The 18,365-nt window shown below is 52.3% G+C and overlaps 1 protein-coding gene across 2 annotated transcripts in view; it reads right to left on the reverse strand.

The window, feature by feature from the left end:
- The window catches only part of UPF1 (UPF1 RNA helicase and ATPase), a 151,974-nt gene that overhangs the window by 110,383 nt on the left and 23,226 nt on the right, over positions 1-18,365 (reverse strand). The window contains exons 1-4 of one of the 2 annotated variants that reach the window (XM_085874429.1): positions 4,017-4,813; positions 3,770-3,909; positions 1,580-1,669; positions 1,227-1,394 (exon numbers count right to left, since the gene is read on the reverse strand). In XM_085874429.1, coding sequence (XP_085730555.1) covers positions 1,227-1,394; positions 1,580-1,669; positions 3,770-3,909; positions 4,017-4,208 — 590 coding nt within the window. In that variant the 5' untranslated portion in view covers positions 4,209-4,813. Of the gene's footprint in view, positions 1-1,226; positions 1,395-1,579; positions 1,670-3,769; positions 3,910-4,016; positions 4,814-18,365 lie in introns of those variants that run through there. The other variant, XM_085874430.1, reaches the window with a different exon arrangement.

Here is an 18,365-nt window from a genome sequence, read left to right on the forward strand (position 1 = left end):
AAAACTTTCTGCAGAAATGAGTTGCAGTGTTTCACCGAGCAGGAATAAATGGTCTCAACCTCGCTTCGATCGGCCTCGGCTGAATTTCTTCATCAGAATAAATTGATGAAAGTTACGATTCATCACCAGTAGGATATATAATAAGAGATTCACACCAAACACTGGAAAGCAATATTTACTTGGAATGCGGTCGTGCCGATCACCAAATCGGTTTCAGCTTGCAAAGGACTGGTTAAAATAGCTGTTCCTTTCATGTGGGAGGAACTGATGCCGAACATGAAGGGACATCTTCACTTCAATTTATCTCATGTGTGGGACCGGGTGCTTGGGGATGTTCTGAGTCATCTGTGATGTGAGTAACAATGGTCACGTGACTCTCAACAGCATTCGTCACCAGTCATTCGCCAATGATCATCAAGTAACACCCCTTACATCCTGTAAAATAAAAGTAATGGCCATTTCGACCAGGCCTTTTCCAGCTGAAGCCAGTTTGGTGACTGGCGCAATGTCTCATTCCAAGCAAATATTTATTTCCAGTACAATATATGATTTGAATGTCTTTATCAGAATTTGGCTTCTTTTGTCATTTGTTTCATCAAAAGTCGACAAACTCTCTGAACCAGTGACATAAACCAGTAGAGTACACAAAAAAACAGAAGTGTGAATTTCAAGGAGGCTTCAAGTTTATTTTTAAATAATCGCAAACTTTCTTCAGAAATTTAAAATCAATAATCTCAATTACCTTCCAAGTACGACTAGTTTTCGTATTTTCTGTCTCGTTATAAGAGTATCAGTTATAAAAGCAGAGGCATAAATATGACATCCAAGAATATGGATGAATGAGAATCATCCCACCTGATCACATGACTCATCCATCATGTTAGCATCAAAAGTTCAAAGCCCAGGCTACTATGTTAGTTTGTCTACTATCAATTGTCATCGTCCTACATATGCTAAATGTGCAAGCTCAACCATGAACATATAATCGACATTTGAAAAAGGTTGCATCCGACAACCGTCGACAAAAAACACAGCGAGCTCACGAATGACCTTCCATTGTGTCTGCTTAGGTTGGCTTACTTTCGACACAAGTCCACAATGCACACCTTTGAGGCAACAGACAACAAAAGGTCACACGACCAACATCAAGGAAACACAAAAATCAGACAACAATGTGAGCAACAACAATGATAGTGTTACAAAAAAAATATCAGACCCGACCAGACCTGCAGAGCAGAACGACCACAGAATCGGCCTTGGCTGGAATAAAGCCGAGGAGGAACACATTCCGGCTCCCACAGTTGTAGCATTCGAGCACCGTCTCACCCAAATTCCCATCCTTGTGCAGCGTAACTTCCTTGCACTTAGCACGCACCAGGTGATTGACGATGTGACTGCACAGGTAACAGCGGGAAACATAGGGATGGTCAAAAGAAAACACAACCTGATAACAAATTACCGATTATGAGCGAATGTTAATCATGACATTTCACAAAATAGCGACAGAAGTGACATTTCACAAGATGCTGTTTAAAATGAATCTCGACGGCACGCAGCTGGTTTGTTTTGTTGTTGTTACCTGCCAGAGGTATTCCCACGACCATTGCAGAACCACTTCTTGCTGGTGTTGCAGTACACCACACAATTCGGATCGTGAATACCGCAGTAGCTGCAATGGAAACTTGTTAAACAGGCAGGAGTTGGTAATACAAGGTTGAACGGTGCAGACACCACAAATAATATCTGTGATCAGTTACACATTTCCATCCGAAGATATACTAGTGTACACCGAGAGCAGGGTGAAGAGGAGTACTTTAAATTACTGCAATGACACCTCCTGAGTTAAATTTCAATGTTTCCTTTCTTCATGCATGCAAGCTTCTCAATTATTAAACAAAACAATTCTCATTATCTCTTGATAAGTCTGGCTTACGCAACTCAGTGAAGCTATCCTTTTCCAGTTTGCCAACGCAATTTTCCAAAAACAAAAGTTTATCTTTTGGAACATTTCCATGATTGTTTAGTGTGATTCACCCCATGGATTTCTGGCAATTGCTGCAGATGGCATTTCTGTCCAATGAACAAGAACTGCCCACATCCATATTCTACATTAGTGTGAGTCTCGAAACAAAACTTTCCATCTCTAGTAGGTATAGCCATCACCTCGTGCTTTGTTAGCGAGAGCGATACAAGTATTCATGTTAAAAGTAACCGCATGAGGTTTTGTTTGAGAAAAATCATTCCACACCTTGATAAAACAAACACAAACACAAACATACCAATATGGACACGGACACACATGCGGACGAATGGACACACACACACACACACACACACACACACACACACACACACACACACACACACACACACACACACACACACACACACACACACACACACACACACACACGCACGAGAGAACACACACGCACGAGAGAACACACACACACGGACACACACACACACGGACACACACACGAGGACACACACACACACAAGAGAAAACACACGACAACATGAGAAAACACACACACGAGAACACACACACACGCACGAGAGAACACACACACACACGCACGAGAGAACACACACACACACGAGAACACACACACACACACACGAGAACACACACACACACACACGAGAACACACACACACACACGAGAACACACACACACACACGAGAACACACACACACGAGAACACACACACACACACACGAGAACACACACACGAGAACACACATACACACACACGAGAACACACACACACGAGAACACACACACACGAGAACACACGCGAGAACACACACACACACGAGAACACACACACACACACGGACACACACGAGGACACACACACACACACAAGAGAAAACACACGACAACATGAGAAAACACACACACGAGAACACACACACACACGCACGAGAGAACACACACACACACACGAGAACACACACACACACGAGAACACACACACACACACGAGAACACACACACACACGAGAACACACACACACACGAGAACACACACACACACACGAGAACACACACACACGAGAACACACACACACGAGAACACACACACACGAGAACACACACACACACACACGAGAACACACACACACACACACGAGAACACACACACACACACGAGAACACACACACACACGAGAGCACACACACACGAGAACACACACACACACGAGAACACACACACGAGAACACACACACGAGAACACACACACGAGAACACACACACACACACACACACACACGAGAACACAGACACACACACACACACACACGAGAACACAGACACACACACACACACACACGAGAACACAGACACACACACACACACACACGAGAACACAGACACACACACACACACACGAGAACACAGACACACACACACACACACGAGAACACACACACACACACACACACACACGAGAACACAGACACACACACACACACACACACACACGAGAACACAGACACACACACACACACACACACACACGAGAACACAGACACACACACACACACACACACACACACACACACACACACACACACACACACACACACACACACACACACACACACACACACACACACGACAACACACACGACAAAACACACACACACACACACACACACACACACACACACACACACACAGAAAAAAGAAAAAAGTTCGGATGGGTACGAGTAGAAATGATGAACTCCTGGAGCTCCGTCTCGGTGAATCACAGTACCTGCAAGCATGCGGAGGAAGATCCTTCGAATAATAAGCATCTTCTTCGTCTTCCTCGAAGTTCAGCTCAGCAAGAGACTGCGTCACTTTGGCAGCCGGATCGTCCAAGCCGTTGGGCAGAGACCCTTGTGAACCGTTTAACTGCAATGGAAACCCCGGGATAATTACTCAACAATCAACAAGAGAAAAAGCATTCAGTACGAAGTACCGTGAGGTATTGGGAACTGGGGACGACAATGGAAAGCCACCTGGCTGTAGGCGGGGGTCTCGATTTGACTTCCTTGACTCGGTAACTGGCTCTGACTCTGGCTTTGTGAGGGCAGAGTGAAGTCCGTGTAATCGAAGTCTGTTGCTTGCGTGTCCGCACCTAACAGCTCGCCTTCTTCGCTATCAAGGAAAGTCAGCGTCTGTGAGCTGGGCCCGTACGCGTCCACGCTCATGGTTGCGAGCGCCGGTGTAAACAAACGAAGAGTAGGACAAAGATCAAGGCGAGTAAAACGGCCCTACTTTCCAAGCCTCGACGAACAGGCCTCAGTGAGCGCGCGCGCGTTCGACGGTTCTTCCTTCTCCGCCAAACCGGTGACGTCACGCGAAAACCGTCGGCGTCAGAGAAAAACCGGCGGAGTGGATTCCAACATCGTGACAAGTAATCCGGATCACACCGGCAGGAAGAATTTGTGATGAGCAGAGTCAAACGTCTTAAAAATATCGGCACGACCACCCAAAGTAAACCTTCCTTGCAGGTCGTCGGTCGGTCGGTCAATAATCCCTTCACTGGTTGTTTGGTGGAGGATTAATAAAAATTATATCTACTCTCCAGTGTGAAATGATGTTTACTATTCTAGAAACATAATTATAAAGAAAAGGCGAAAGCAGTTACCGGCCCAATTAAAGGGTTTAATCCACTTCACCACTCGCAAAACTTGACCTTTTTTTATCACAAGCTCGTTTAATTTTTTTTTTTTTTTACCTCACATCGCACCAAACAAATACGTGCATAGTCAAGAAAAACCCGACGAATCGAAATTTAGGGAATAAAAGAGCCGTGTCGGTGATATTATTAAAACGCCTAAAAATAAGAACGATCCAGAGAGAGAGAGAGAGAGAGAACTGTGACGCAGCCCCTTGGAGACGTTGAGGGGTGGTGGTTACAGAAGCGCTGTGTCTGATGGTCGAAGTCACACAGGAAAGGGGTTTTGTTTATTGCTGACACAGTGCAGGCATTTTCGGACGTTTCTTCAGAGAAAGGGCAGTTGCTGAGAAGAGAAGCATAACTTCCGGGTGGTGGGGCGTGGTCATGAGGGACGGGGGCGGGAACGGAACAGGTTGGGGAGTGTTGTGCTTTGTTGTCCCTGCACCCCACCACTTTTATGGGAAATGAGCAGCCAGAGTACCCACAGCAACTGTGGATGGGTCGAGTTTGCGTATTACTTGCTGCAAAAAAGTTTAGTCTGTGTTTTGCAAGAAGATAATATATATGTTGACGTGCTGTGCGCCCAACAAAAAGGTTCTGGAATCTACATATTCTCAAAGGAACATTCCCATAGTGGTTAGAGGACAAGAGGTTGAAGAAGTCCAATCTCTCAAGCATGTAAAAAGAGTTTTAAAAGATCTAAGTGGTCTAAAGCTCGAAATGGTCAAGGGTCCAAGCTGTCCAACATGTCTGAAAGGTGTCAGGGGTCTAAAATTGTGTTAAGGTCAAAGCCTAAGAGGTGTCAAAGGGACTTAATTAAGGGGTGCAAAGGTTGAAAGGGTCTAAAAGGATGAAAGGTTGAATGGGTTTAAAGTGTTGAAAGGGTCTTAAAAGTAAAAGGGTATAAAGGTTTCTTCTCGGTCTTTGGAGGTCTGGAAAGGACTTGGGGGTTTCATGGGTCTTTGAGGTAATGAGAAATCTTAAGGGTCTCGGGCATCATGGGTGGTCTTAGGGTTTTGGGGGTCTTTAAGGGTCTTGGGAGGTCTGAAGGACTTTGGTGTCTTAAGAGTCTTGTGGGGGCGGTTTATGGGTGATATATATATATATATATATATATATATATATATATATATATATATATATATATATATATATATATATTGTTGTGGTTACCAAATTCGCAAACCACCATTCAGGTCCCTTAGGTGAGGTATCTCGGTAAGTACATGTGTAGTTAGGCCCAAACCCGTTGTCTAGTGGGAATACATGTCATTTATGCGAGCTGCGACTCTTCAGGATAGCCGTTTTTCTTTTACTATCTTTATTTTGGACCAACCGCCATGATTACCACCACAACCACAACATCAACCACCAACCACAACGCCGCTTCACCACAACCGCCACGACCTTCACGTCACACCTCGCAACCGTAGCATCGCCACCGTTCTTGCCCCGCTGTGGGTACCGGTGTTGGACTCGTGCAGGGCGCGCGTCGAACAGCGTGTACAAAATCACGGATTTTGTGCTTCAAAAACGGATCAAAAACGACACACGCCCACTTTTTGCCGTCCAATCGGTGAGCGAGGGACGATTTGGCCCCGCCTCCAGGGCGATTGATATATGCAAATTTGTGGATCAAAAAGCCTTCACGCCCACTTTTTCTCGGGCCAATGGGGAGCGAGGTGAAAGGTCAAAGGGAGGGGGTCAAAGGCGAAGCTACGGGGGGATAAAAGGACCGTGTTCGTCAGTCAGCGGAGAGTCAGAAGAAGAAAAGAGTCGAGAGTCGGAGAGTCCAGAGGCGGAGAGTAGGAGAGTCGGAAGCAGAGGGTCAAGACTTCGCGGGCGGTGGAGCTGCTCGTCGTGTGCGGAACGGAGGGGACGGAGCTGTGGAAAGGCGGCGACACCAGACGAGGGGGTGCTCGCGTCGTGCAGGAAGCTGCACCCGAGGGAGGCCGACAGCGCGACCTGGCCGAGGTGGAGACGCTCGTCGCACATAATAAAGATCCTCTATACCCCGAGCATCAGCAACCCCCTCCTGTTTCCCCCCGCGCTGAGATAGTGCGACCAAGGGGGCCCCTTTCCCACCCCCTGCCAGACACTGCCCGCGAGGTCCGCGGAGTTGGGGCGCCATCGCCGCTCCGCGTCTCATCACCAGACGGGTAGGCGCGACCCGGTCTCGGCCTCAGGCCCGCCTCATTCTTGGGGGTATTCTTTTCCTTGGTTTTGGGTATGTGTTGTCGGCGCCGTCTGTGAAGTAGAATTGTATAAGTGTTGCCGTGTGCTCGGTAGTCGGTATTAGCTCTGCACTGTGTTTTCACTTTTATATTTGCTTTTTGTGTAAATGGAATTGTGTTTTTTCTGTGTGCTTTTGGTGGAATTGAATATGTGTGTTTCCCGTATGCCGCGAATAAATGTGCTTTATTATTGAACTGTTCTCCCGCTTCGCTTCGTTTTTTCCTCCATTGAATCCCCATCTTGCTTCACGTAAAGGGTTGGTAGTGGGCTGAATACGCCCGATAATTAATCGAACCGTCGAGGTCGACGATAACACCGCTCGGTTATTCTGATAGTACGGAACGGGTCGCTTAAGTGGCCCGTGTCCAACGTCGACCTGCGGCGAGGTGCGATCGCCCGGTCTACCCTCCGCGTGGGTACTTAGGTAGGTCGAATTCGGCGAGCAACCCTATCCCACGCGGGGGCTGATTGGCTCGATCGCGGTGAGACCGAAAGGTCCACCCGTGACTGGTTCCCGGCATTAGTCCGAGAGGGTCACGACTGGATTGTCCGTCCGGTGGGCGACGTGCCGCGATTCGAGTTACGTGGCCGTCAGCACGCCGGCGGGCGCGAATCCGCAACACTGGTGTCAGGAGTGGGATACAAATTCATCGCCCTCCTCGCGGCACTGGTATCGGAGAACAGGAAAACGGGCTGTCCTGTCTCCAATTAAATTCACGGGAATCGGTCCAGGGGTGAGAGAAGCGACCCCCGATTCCCTCCAAATTACGAGCGAGCTAAATTAACCCTTCACGAGAAGCAAGATGGTGTCTCAAGGCGAGCGGGAGCCGGGGGTATTAGAAATGGATGTAGAATGTGTAGAATCCATGGTCCAGGATGGAATCCCCGAGCAGGAAATGTTGATTGTGCAGGAACACGGACTCGCCCAACTGAACCCAGAACCTGAAATGGGTGCGGCAGCGGCCGCAGTGTATGACACCTCCCCCCCCCCTCTCCACCAAAACCCTTCCCCAACCCTTGCCGAAACGGCTCAGCTGAGTGCATCCAACATGGCCCAGCTATGCGCCATGCTGGCGGCAATGAACGAAAAGATGAATGCGAAAATGATCGAAAAAATGGATGCAAATACAAACGAAATGAAAGAAATGAACAAGCAAATAAACGGAATGGAAGCAAACATGAAGGAAGAAATGAAAGAGCTACGGGGTGAGACGCAGAACATGGGAATGAGCCTGAAAGGAAGCTTGGAAGAACTAAAAAACGAAATGAAAAAGGAAGTCGACACGATACGAGCGGAGGTGACCGGGTTAAAAGAGAAAGTAAAAGGAGTGGGAGTCGCAATGGAAGAAAGTAAACAAGAGAGGGTAAACGAAATAAAGACGGTGGTGGGAAAAATAGACAAAGTAGGAAAAGGATTGGGAGAAGTAAAACAGGGACAAGACCAAATAAAGGAGGAAATCGGGAGGAACACGACGGCGATAGAGGAATTAAAAAGAGAACAAGGGAAAATAAAGGAGGGATTGGGAGCCGTGAAGGAGGACTGTGAGAAAAGACATCGGGAAATGACAGACAAAGTTGAAAACCTGCGAAAGGAGGTAAAAGCGGAGACACAGAAAGGATTAAAGAAGGTGGCGGAGGAATGTAGAAAGAGACATGAGGAGGTAATTAATGAAATGGAGCGGAAAGCCGGAGAAAAGACAGAGGAACTGGGGGAGCGGATAGGAAAAAACCGGGGCGAGACAGAAGAGCAGTTTAGGACAACGAGGGAGGAAATATCCAAGACAAATAAGATGGTGACACAGGTACAAGGGGAGGTGGAGCAAATAAGAGAAAAAGTCGGGGAACTGTCGTTAGGAACGATAGGGGAGGAAATAAATGGGGTAATAAAGGGGAAAATGGAGGAAATGGAGAAGAGACTGACGGATAGGGTGGAGGCCCGGTGTGAGAAGCAGGGTGGCCTCCTTCGGGAACAGGGGGAGAGGATATACTCCCTCGAGGCGGATCGTGCCCAGGTAGGGCCGGTGTCACAGGGCGGAGGAGGAGGCTTGCCCGATGCGGGGGTGAGCATGCCAAGCTTGGGGAGGGTAGAGACCGCGGGGTCTTTTGGCCTAATGGGGGTACCCGGAATGACTGTTCCAGGGGGTGTGCAGAGTGTGAGTCCAATGGCTTGGGAGAATAAGCGGGACGACGCGGGGCACGGACAGACGCAGACAAGGGTGGTGGAGCCCCCGGGCAAATGGCTCGGACCCTGCGGGAGTGAGGAACCGTTGGGACTGGGGAGGAACACTCCTCCCGGAGTCCCTAGGGAACGGGAGGAGACCTCGAAAGAACCGAGGGTGCCGCTACCCCCGTACGATGGCAAGACGGACTTGAGGGCATATATGGCCCAGTTCCAGTGTGTTGCCAGAGGCAATGGCTGGAACGAGGTGCAGGGTGTGGCACAACTCACAGCGGCCCTGCGTGGCGTGGCTTTGGAAGTCCTGACCACGGTACCCAGTGAGGGGGCGACCCTGGAGGATCTCCATTCGGCCCTAAAAAACCGATTTGGCATGGACCAGCAGAGCGAGCTTGTTAAAGCTCAGCTCAACGGGCGCAAACGACGTCCCCAGGAATCACTGGGAGAATTGGCACATGACATTCGCCGCTTGGTGGGGATCGCGCACACCAACATGCCGCCGGAGTACCGGGAGGAGATTGCCCTGGACCATTTCCTTCGAGCAATAGGGGGCACCGATGTCGGAGCATTGCTCACCGTATGGCGCCCGGACAACCTCCAGAAGGCGGCTGATACTGCTGCCTGCTGGGAGGCAGCCAGAATGCCATTGGGAGGGGCTGGGCGCCATGCGGTGGCAGTCCGACAGGTGGACCCCGTGCACGACAGTGCGCTGGGAGCCGGGGCAACCCTGGGCGACCAAGCGCGAGTGGAAAGGATGGTGCAGGGCATGTTCGACCGCCGGTTCGGGAAACCTGTGGAGAGGCGGTCGGGCCCGGGAAGGGTGGGAGATGGGCCATCGGGGGGTACCCCAATTCGGAATGGAGGGGGGTATAATTCGGCGTACTGGAGGCAAACACCTTACCAGAAGAGGTGTTATAATTGTGGCGCAGGGGACCACCTGCAGCGGAGGTGCAACGCCCCGCGCAGGGAAAGGCCCCCGCGAAGAGAAGAGCCACGGCCCCCTAGACCACCAACTCCGCCCCGGGTCAATAGGGATAGCCAGGCCCAACCATCCCCCCCACCAGTCCCCGGGAAACTAAGAAGTGCCGAACATGTAGGGCCGTGTTCGGCAGACTCAGACGGAGAAGAGCCCTCAGAACTGCGACAGGTCATCAGTTGTGGCCAAATTGGCAAAGGTAGCTTAACAATTCGGTGCAAGATTGCCGGCGTAGGGGTAGACGCCGTGGTGGACACAGGAGCAAGCGCCACGATCATCAGCCCTGTGGTCCTTGATTCGAGTGTAGACGGTTGGGATGAGATCCACCGTCTGCAAAACCATAGTTTGCAGCTAGCTACCGGGGCAACGGCCCCTATCATAGGACGTGGTTTCGTGTCGTTTAAATTGGGCACTGTGAAAACCAAGATAGAGGTTTGGGTGGCAGAGGTGTACGACCCATGTCTAATAGGGTTGGATGTGCTGACGGCCGGTGGTTGTAAGATCGACTTGGGCCGGGGGTCATGCAGTTGGGTGGTGAGGAGTTGCCGTTAGGAGGCGTGAGCACGGACGAGAGGGTGGAGCTGGAGGCTCCTGACTCCGTGGTCATTCCCCCGGGTGCCGAGGCGGTGGTCCCGGCCCGGTGGCGAGCACCCCCAACGTGGCAGGGCCCCTGCGGCCTAGCGGAACTACCGGCAGGGCCGTCAACCCCGGGCTTAGTCGTGGGCCGCACCCTGGTAAGTACCGACGGGCCAGTAGTGCCCGTACGGGTGATAAATGTTAGCACGGAACCACGCACCATCAGGAAGGGCACGAAGGTGGCAGATTGCATCCCAGTAAAAGAGGTCGCAGAGCTGAGGGACGATAACGTCGAGCCGGACCGGCCCCAGAAGGAGTCTCCAGACTCGATTAGGAATTGGCCCGGTCCCATTTGTGAGATGGTAAATCGGAGTAGTGTAGATTTGGAGGAGGCCCAGCGGGAGGCCTTATACAAGCTGGTCGACCGACACATCGGGATCTTCTCCTTGTCACCCGAGGATATTGGACGTACGGGCCTGGTGCAACATCAGATCCACACCAATGGGGCCCGGCCTGTCCGTCAGCCTGCTCGAAGGCTCCCATGGAGCAAAAGAGAGGAGGCTGATGAACAGGTTGAAAAGATGCTCAATGCAGGTGTCATCGAGCCCTCGGGAAGTCCTTGGATGTCACCAGTTGTGCTGGTTAAAAAGAAGGATGGGACCACGCGTTTCTGTGTGGACTATCGCCAGCTGAACAACGTGACACTCAAAGACTCCTATCCCCTGCCTAGAATTGACGATACCCTCGACGCCGTTGCAGGCTCTAAATGGTTCTCAACTTTGGACCTCAAGAGTGGGTATTGGCAGGTGGAGATGGATAAGACGGGGAAGGAGAAAACGGCATTTTCCACAGGGAAGGGACTGTATCAGTTCACTGTGATGCCGTTCGGTTTGTGTAACGCCCCCGCCACCTTTGAGAGACTGATGGAGCGTGTACTAGGCGGCATGCCGTGGCAGTCATGCCTGGTGTATCTGGATGACGTCCTGGTACACGCTAAAACATTCACCCAGGAGATAGCCAATTTGGACCAGGTGTTTGGGCACCTCAGGCAGGCAGGGCTGAAATTGAGCCCAGAGAAATGCACTTTGTTCGCGACAGAGGTGGCCTATCTCGGACACGTGATAGGCCGCGAGGGGGTGAAGACCGACCCCGGAAAAATTACAGCGGTAGAGGAGTGGCCCGTACCTACAACTGTCAAACAGGTGCGGGGCTTTTTGGGACTTTGCTCCTACTACCGGCGTTTCGTGGCAAACTTTGCGGAGATAGCCAGGCCCCTTCACCGGTTGACGGAGAAGGGGTTGAGATTTAATTGGACGGAGGAGTGCCAGGAGGCCTTCCTCAAATTAAAGGGGTGTTTGACATCCGCACCTGTTTTAGCGTACCCCACCGATGACGGGATGTATACCCTGGACACGGATGCAAGCCAGGAAGGATTGGGAGCAGTCTTGTCTCAGACACATGTGGGACGGGAAAGAGTGATCGCGTATTACAGTCGGGCCATGAGTAGGCCCGAACGAAATTATTGCGTAACTCGTAAGGAACTATTGGCTATGCTGTCTGCCGTGAGCCATTTCCACCCGTACTTGTACGGGAGGAAATTTTTGGTTCGAACTGACCATTCCTCCTTGCAATGGCTCTTACGGTTCAAGGAACCGGAGGGCCAAATTGCAAGGTGGTTGGAAAAATTGCAGCAGTACGATTTCAGTGTGGTCCATAGAGCCGGTAAGGCTCATGGGAATGCCGATGCGCTCTCTCGACGCCCCTGTCTGAGGGAAAACTGCAAATATTGTACGAGACATGAGGAGAGGGACCAATTGGCAGACGCCTCCCGAAACTCCCAGTCCGTGCGGCCCGGATGGTAGGCCCAACTTTGCCACTAACCGCGGGAGAGGAATTTGGTGGATTGGCATGGAGCACGGCCCAGCGGGAAGACCCCGTGCTAGGGCCAGTGTACAAATGGGTCCAGGAAAACAGGAGGCCCAGTGGGGAGGAAATCGCCCCATTCGGGGCGCGAACAAAGGCATACTGGGCTCAGTGGAGGACCCTAGAAATGAGGGACAACATCTTGTATCGCAAGTGGGTGGAGATTCCTTCTGAACAAACTTCTTGGCTGGTGATAGTCCCTGATGGGTTTAAGACCCAAATTTTGAAACAGGTGCACGGTACCCGCGCCGGCGGCCATTTGGGCAGGACCAAAACAAAATCTCGGGCCCGCCGGCGGTTCTATTGGGTTAACATGGGGCGCGATGTACAGGACTGGTGTCGAGCATGCGACGCCTGTACTGCAAAAAAGGGACCGCCACAGAGGATGAGGGCCCCACTCCAACTATATCAGGTTGGGGCTCCCCTGGAGCGAGTGGCTATGGACATTTTGGGACCACTGCCCCCCACTCACCAGGGTAATAAGTACGTCCTCGTAATTATGGACTATTTCACCAAATGGCCAGAAGCCTTTGCCCTTCCCAGCCAGGAAGCAGGGGTTGTGGCCAAGGCCTTCGTAGAAGGATTTACATGCCGGTATGGGATTCCGCAGGAGCTGCACACGGACCAGGGACGAAATTTTGAGAGTGAATTACTAAAAGAGGTGTGCAGGCTCCTGGAAATTCGAAAAACACGGACAACGCCCCTGAGACCACAGTCTGATGGCATGGTGGAGAGGTTCAACAGGACCCTGGTCCAACAGTTGGCCCTCTTCACCGCCACTAACCAGGAGGACTGGGACGAACACCTTCCGTACCTCCTGATGGCCTATCGCGCGTCCCAGCACGGGTCTACCGCATGTAGTCCGGCGCTGTTGATGTATGGACGGGAGCTGAGAAGCCCCGTCGATTTATTGTGCGGTCCGACGCCTGAGCGGCTTGATAGGCCCCCGGGATGCCCGTCGGTTGGAGGAGGGCTTGGAGAAGGTCCACGCCTTCGCACGACACCAGCTCCAACAGGCGGGCATAAAGATGAAGCGCAGGTACGACCACCGGAGCCAGGTGAGCAAATACCCACCGGGGGCAAAGATTTGGTTCTTTAACCCCCGGCGAAGGAAGGGCAGATGCCCGAAGCTCACCTCACCTTGGCAGGGCCCGGGGGTCGTCCTGGCGCAAGTCAGTGACGTGGTCCTAAAAATTAAAATGGGACCACGAGCCCTCCCCCGGATCGTCCACGCGGACCGCCTGAGGCCTTACAAGGGCGACCTTACGCCCTCATGGATATGTCTTGCCGGAGGAGTCGGTGCTGGAACAGCCGCTCCCGCAGAGGCGCAGGGCTCTCAGAGTCTTGCGACGAGTTCACGAGCCCAGTAGGAAGGGAGGAAATTCCCCCCCCCCTGGGAAATTGATTAATGGAATTATTTGAGGACATGGACAGACTTGTGGATGTGTAGCGGGAACGTAGCTTAGCTACGTAGTGTTAAATGGAACGTGCTTTAGTTTAAGGGACGACGTGGGAGCACGAGTTAGTTAGGGGATGTAGTTAGAAGGATGGCAGAGTTCAGTGGTATGTGTGTTGAAGAGTTGGTGAGTTGTGAGGTGAGTACATGGTGAGTGAGTGAGGCCAGCGGGTCTGTGTGAGTGGAGCAAATGGGGAATGCATGGTGCGATGAGTGATTGGGGGGAGGAGTGACTCCCGCCCAAGGGACCCCGGGGTCAGTGTAGAGTGAGTTAGCTGGGTTAGTCAAATTAACAAAAATGGAGGTCGTTTTGCTGTTGGTGGGAATGTAGGCTCGAAACCCATTTGGAGGGGTGCAGGAGCCCTGTTGACGGGCTTGGGAGCGTGGCTGCGAAAGGTGAGTATCGCTGAGTGGGTACCCCGGGCACCAGGCTAGTCGGCCGCGGTAGGCCATGGGCCCATGGGGGGCCGGGATAGAGTAGTGGGCACGGGTGCGCCTGCTTGGTGCGGGGGCCCGGGGCGCCATTAGCCGCGTGGGCAGTGTTGTGGGCACGGGTGACCCTCGGAAAGGGGCCCGGGAGGCCGGCCTGCCACGTGTGCGTTTCAGGGGAGGTGCCATGGGGGCACTCCCCGGTGTTAGGGAGCTGGTAGGCTCGGAGGCAGTGTAGTGCCCGGGGGTGCCATAGCGGGAGAATCGGCAGAGGGTCGTGCCTGCCAAAGGGAGCCACGTGTCCCAGCCAGGAGACCGTGTGAGGGCACGGAGCGAAAATTGGGGGGCGAGGCCCGAAATTGTAAGGACACCAACACAGGCGACGGGAATCTGGGTTGTTAGAACCAATAGTTTAAGCGAGAGGCGCTTGTTGAAAGCCCCGGGGTAGTTTAACAGTTAAATGGTTAGGGTAGATTAGGTGATGTACCCCTCCGCACCATCCATCCCCTCGCTCTCGTTGTGGGCCGCTGGACCCACTTTGGGGTTAGATCGCCGAACTCTGGGGAGGCCATTCTGAGGCTTCGTTGGGCCTCGGCACAGGACGTTAGCTCTCCCTTGTTCCCCTCTGGGAAGGGAACGTAGGGGTTGGGAGTAGGCTAGGTGACAGAATAGGTTAGCCGAACAAAGACGATAAAGGGGGTTAGGGGACGATTTATAGAGGGGAAGTAAAAATAAAAACAACAAAAAAATAAGTTGGGGCTAAATTGGCGTTTGACAAATTAAGGGAGTGGGTATGTACAGTGACAGGCAAAGGCGATAGGTTGGGAGGGAGACAGGTAGGTAGGTCCGAGCCCGCCTTCCAAGTGGCCAGCACCACCGCACTCCCTCCACCAACCTCCATTGAACGGCAAAGGCTGGCCAACTTCATCGGCTGGCTGTTTTTTTTCAAGGCCTGTGCCGGCCAACTTCATCGGCAGCTGTTGTTGTGCTGCAAGGCCTGTGCCGGCCCACTTCATCTGCCGGCTGGCTGTTTTTCTTCAAGGCCTGTGCCGGCCAGTTCATCTGCCGGCTGTGTTTGCCTGCAGCGGCCTTCTTCTTCTGCGGGCTGTGATTGCCTGCTCACCTTTGCCATGCCATGCCCACTGCCCATGTTCACCAGCCCCGTTCAATTTTGCTTTGCCCCCCCCCTGTTCATTTCCATGTGCGCCAGGATCGTAAAAGCAACAGTTTGCAAGCTGCGAGAACTGCCCCGTTGGCAGCTACAACACGGGCCTGCAGTGGCGGCCCGTGCACCGTGTTTGTGTTCATGCATCCATTCGTTGTGCTCATTGCGTGTGCCACTTGAGCTGGCACGGAGACTGCGTTTGTGCAGCCCAAGCACCGTTGTGGTTCACTGCATTCAGTTCAAACCGTTCATGCATCCATTCGTTGTGCTCATTGCGTGTGCCACTTGAGCTGGCACGGAGACTACGTTTGTGCAGCCCATGCACCGTTGTGGTTCACTGCGTTCAGTTCAAAAAGGGAAGGCCTTGGACTGCGTGTGAGCAGCCAGCCACGTTCCCTGTCACCTGCATTGTTTTGAGCCAGAGACTGCATGCGAGCAGCCTGGCTCCCTGCTAACTGCTTTTCTTTTGCAGAGTTCAGTGATCCTGGGCCATGGTTTAGTGTAAAATTTGTAAGTTAAGGTTAAGATGTACTGTAAATATGAGTGCGCCCCCGGCATGTATGTCTTAGCGCCGGCAATTTTATTTAAGTCGTCCGTGTGAGTGAGTTTGTTTAGATAGTTACGCAGCCCTCAGGTTATTTATTTTGGGGACACGAATACCATGAATGTCGCACTCAGGGATCCGTAGGTAAAATGTACTAGGGGAAAACTACACATGATGGCACACGAAAATTTGACGACTCGGGACGAATCTGTAAAAAGGGGAGGGGGTAGTGTTGTGGTTACCAAATTCGCAAACCACCATTCAGGTCCCTTAGGTGAGGTATCTCGGTAAGTACATGTGTAGTTAGGCCCAAACCCGTTGTCTAGTGGGAATACATGTCATTTATGCGAGCTGCGACTCTTCAGGATAGCCGTTTTTCTTTTACTATCTTTATTTTGGACCAACCGCCATGATTACCACCACAACCACAACATCAACCACCAACCACAACGCCGCTTCACCACAACCGCCACGACCTTCACGTCACACCTCGCAACCGTAGCATCGCCACCGTTCTTGCCCCGCTGTGGGTACCGGTGTTGGACTCGTGCAGGGCGCGCGTCGAACAGCGTGTACAAAATCACGGATTTTGTGCTTCAAAAACGGATCAAAAACGACACACGCCCACTTTTTGCCGTCCAATCGGTGAGCGAGGGACGATTTGGCCCCGCCTCCAGGGCGATCGATATATGCAAATTTGTGGATCAAAAAGCCTTCACGCCCACTTTTTCTCGGGCCAATGGGGAGCGAGGTGAAAGGTCAAAGGGAGGGGGTCAAAGGCGAAGCTACGGGGGGATAAAAGGACCGTGTTCGTCAGTCAGCGGAGAGTCAGAAGAAGAAAAGAGTCGAGAGTCGGAGAGTCCAGAGGCGGAGAGTAGGAGAGTCGGAAGCAGAGGGTCAAGACTTCGCGGGCGGTGGAGCTGCTCGTCGTGTGCGGAACGGAGGGGACGGAGCTGTGGAAAGGCGGCGACACCAGACGAGGGGGTGCTCGCGTCGTGCAGGAAGCTGCACCCGAGGGAGGCCGACAGCGCGACCTGGCCGAGGTGGAGACGCTCGTCGCACATAATAAAGATCCTCTATACCCTGAGCATCAGCAACCCCCTCCTGTTTCCCCCCGCGCTGAGATAGTGCGACCAAGGGGGCCCCTTTCCCACCCCCTGCCAGACACTGCCCGCGAGGTCCGCGGAGTTGGGGCGCCATCGCCGCTCCGCGTCTCATCACCAGACGGGTAGGCGCGACCCGGTCTCGGCCTCAGGCCCGCCTCATCCTTGAGGGTATTCTTTCCTTGGTTTTGGGTATGTGTTGTCGGCGCCGTCTGTGAAGTAGAATTGTATAAGTGTTGCCGTGTGCTCGGTAGTCGGTATTAGCTCTGCACTGTGTTTTCACTTTTATATTTGCTTTTTGTGTAAATGGAATTGTGTTTTTTCTGTGTGCTTTTGGTGGAATTGAATATGTGTGTTTCCCGTATGCCGCGAATAAATGTGCTTTATTATTGAACTGTTCTCCCGCTTCGCTTCGTTTTTTCCTCCATTGAATCCCCATCTTGCTTCACGTAAAGGGTTGGTAGTGGGCTGAATACGCCCGATAATTAATCGAACCGTCGAGGTCGACGATAACACCGCTCGGTTATTCTGATAGTACGGAACGGGTCGCTTAAGTGGCCCGTGTCCAAAGTCGACCTGCGGCGAGGTGCGATCGCCCGGTCTACCCTCCGCGTGGGTACTTAGGTAGGTCGAATTCGGCGAGCAACCCTATCCCACGCGGGGGCTGATTGGCTCGATCGCGGTGAGACCGAAAGGTCCACCCGTGACTGGTTCCCGGCGTTAGTCCGAGAGGGTCACGACTGGATTGTCCGTCCGGTGGGCGACGTGCCGCGATTCGAGTTACGTGGCCGTCAGCACGCCGGCGGGCGCGAATCCGCAACAATATATTAGAACCTGGTGTTGGCACAGTGGTTAGGGCAGCGGCTTGGGATCCAAAAGGTCCTGAGTTCAAGCCCCGTTAGGCCACTGAATTAATACACCAGGGGGTTGACTCAGCCTGTCATCCTTCCGAGGTCGGCGAAGTGAGTACCAGTGTACTGGGCCGGTGTATACCCCGGTTAAAATAGGTGTACCATATCCCTGTGTCGTAAGAGGCGACCAGGGTTGCGTCAGGAAGGGCATCCGGCGTAAAACATGTGCCAAATCACTATGCGGATCATA

This window comes from Eptatretus burgeri, chromosome 3 (assembly GCF_056783735.1).
Source record: "Eptatretus burgeri isolate ZD-2024b chromosome 3, Ebu_testis_v1, whole genome shotgun sequence".
Lineage (NCBI taxonomy): Eukaryota > Metazoa > Chordata > Myxini > Myxiniformes > Myxinidae > Eptatretus > Eptatretus burgeri.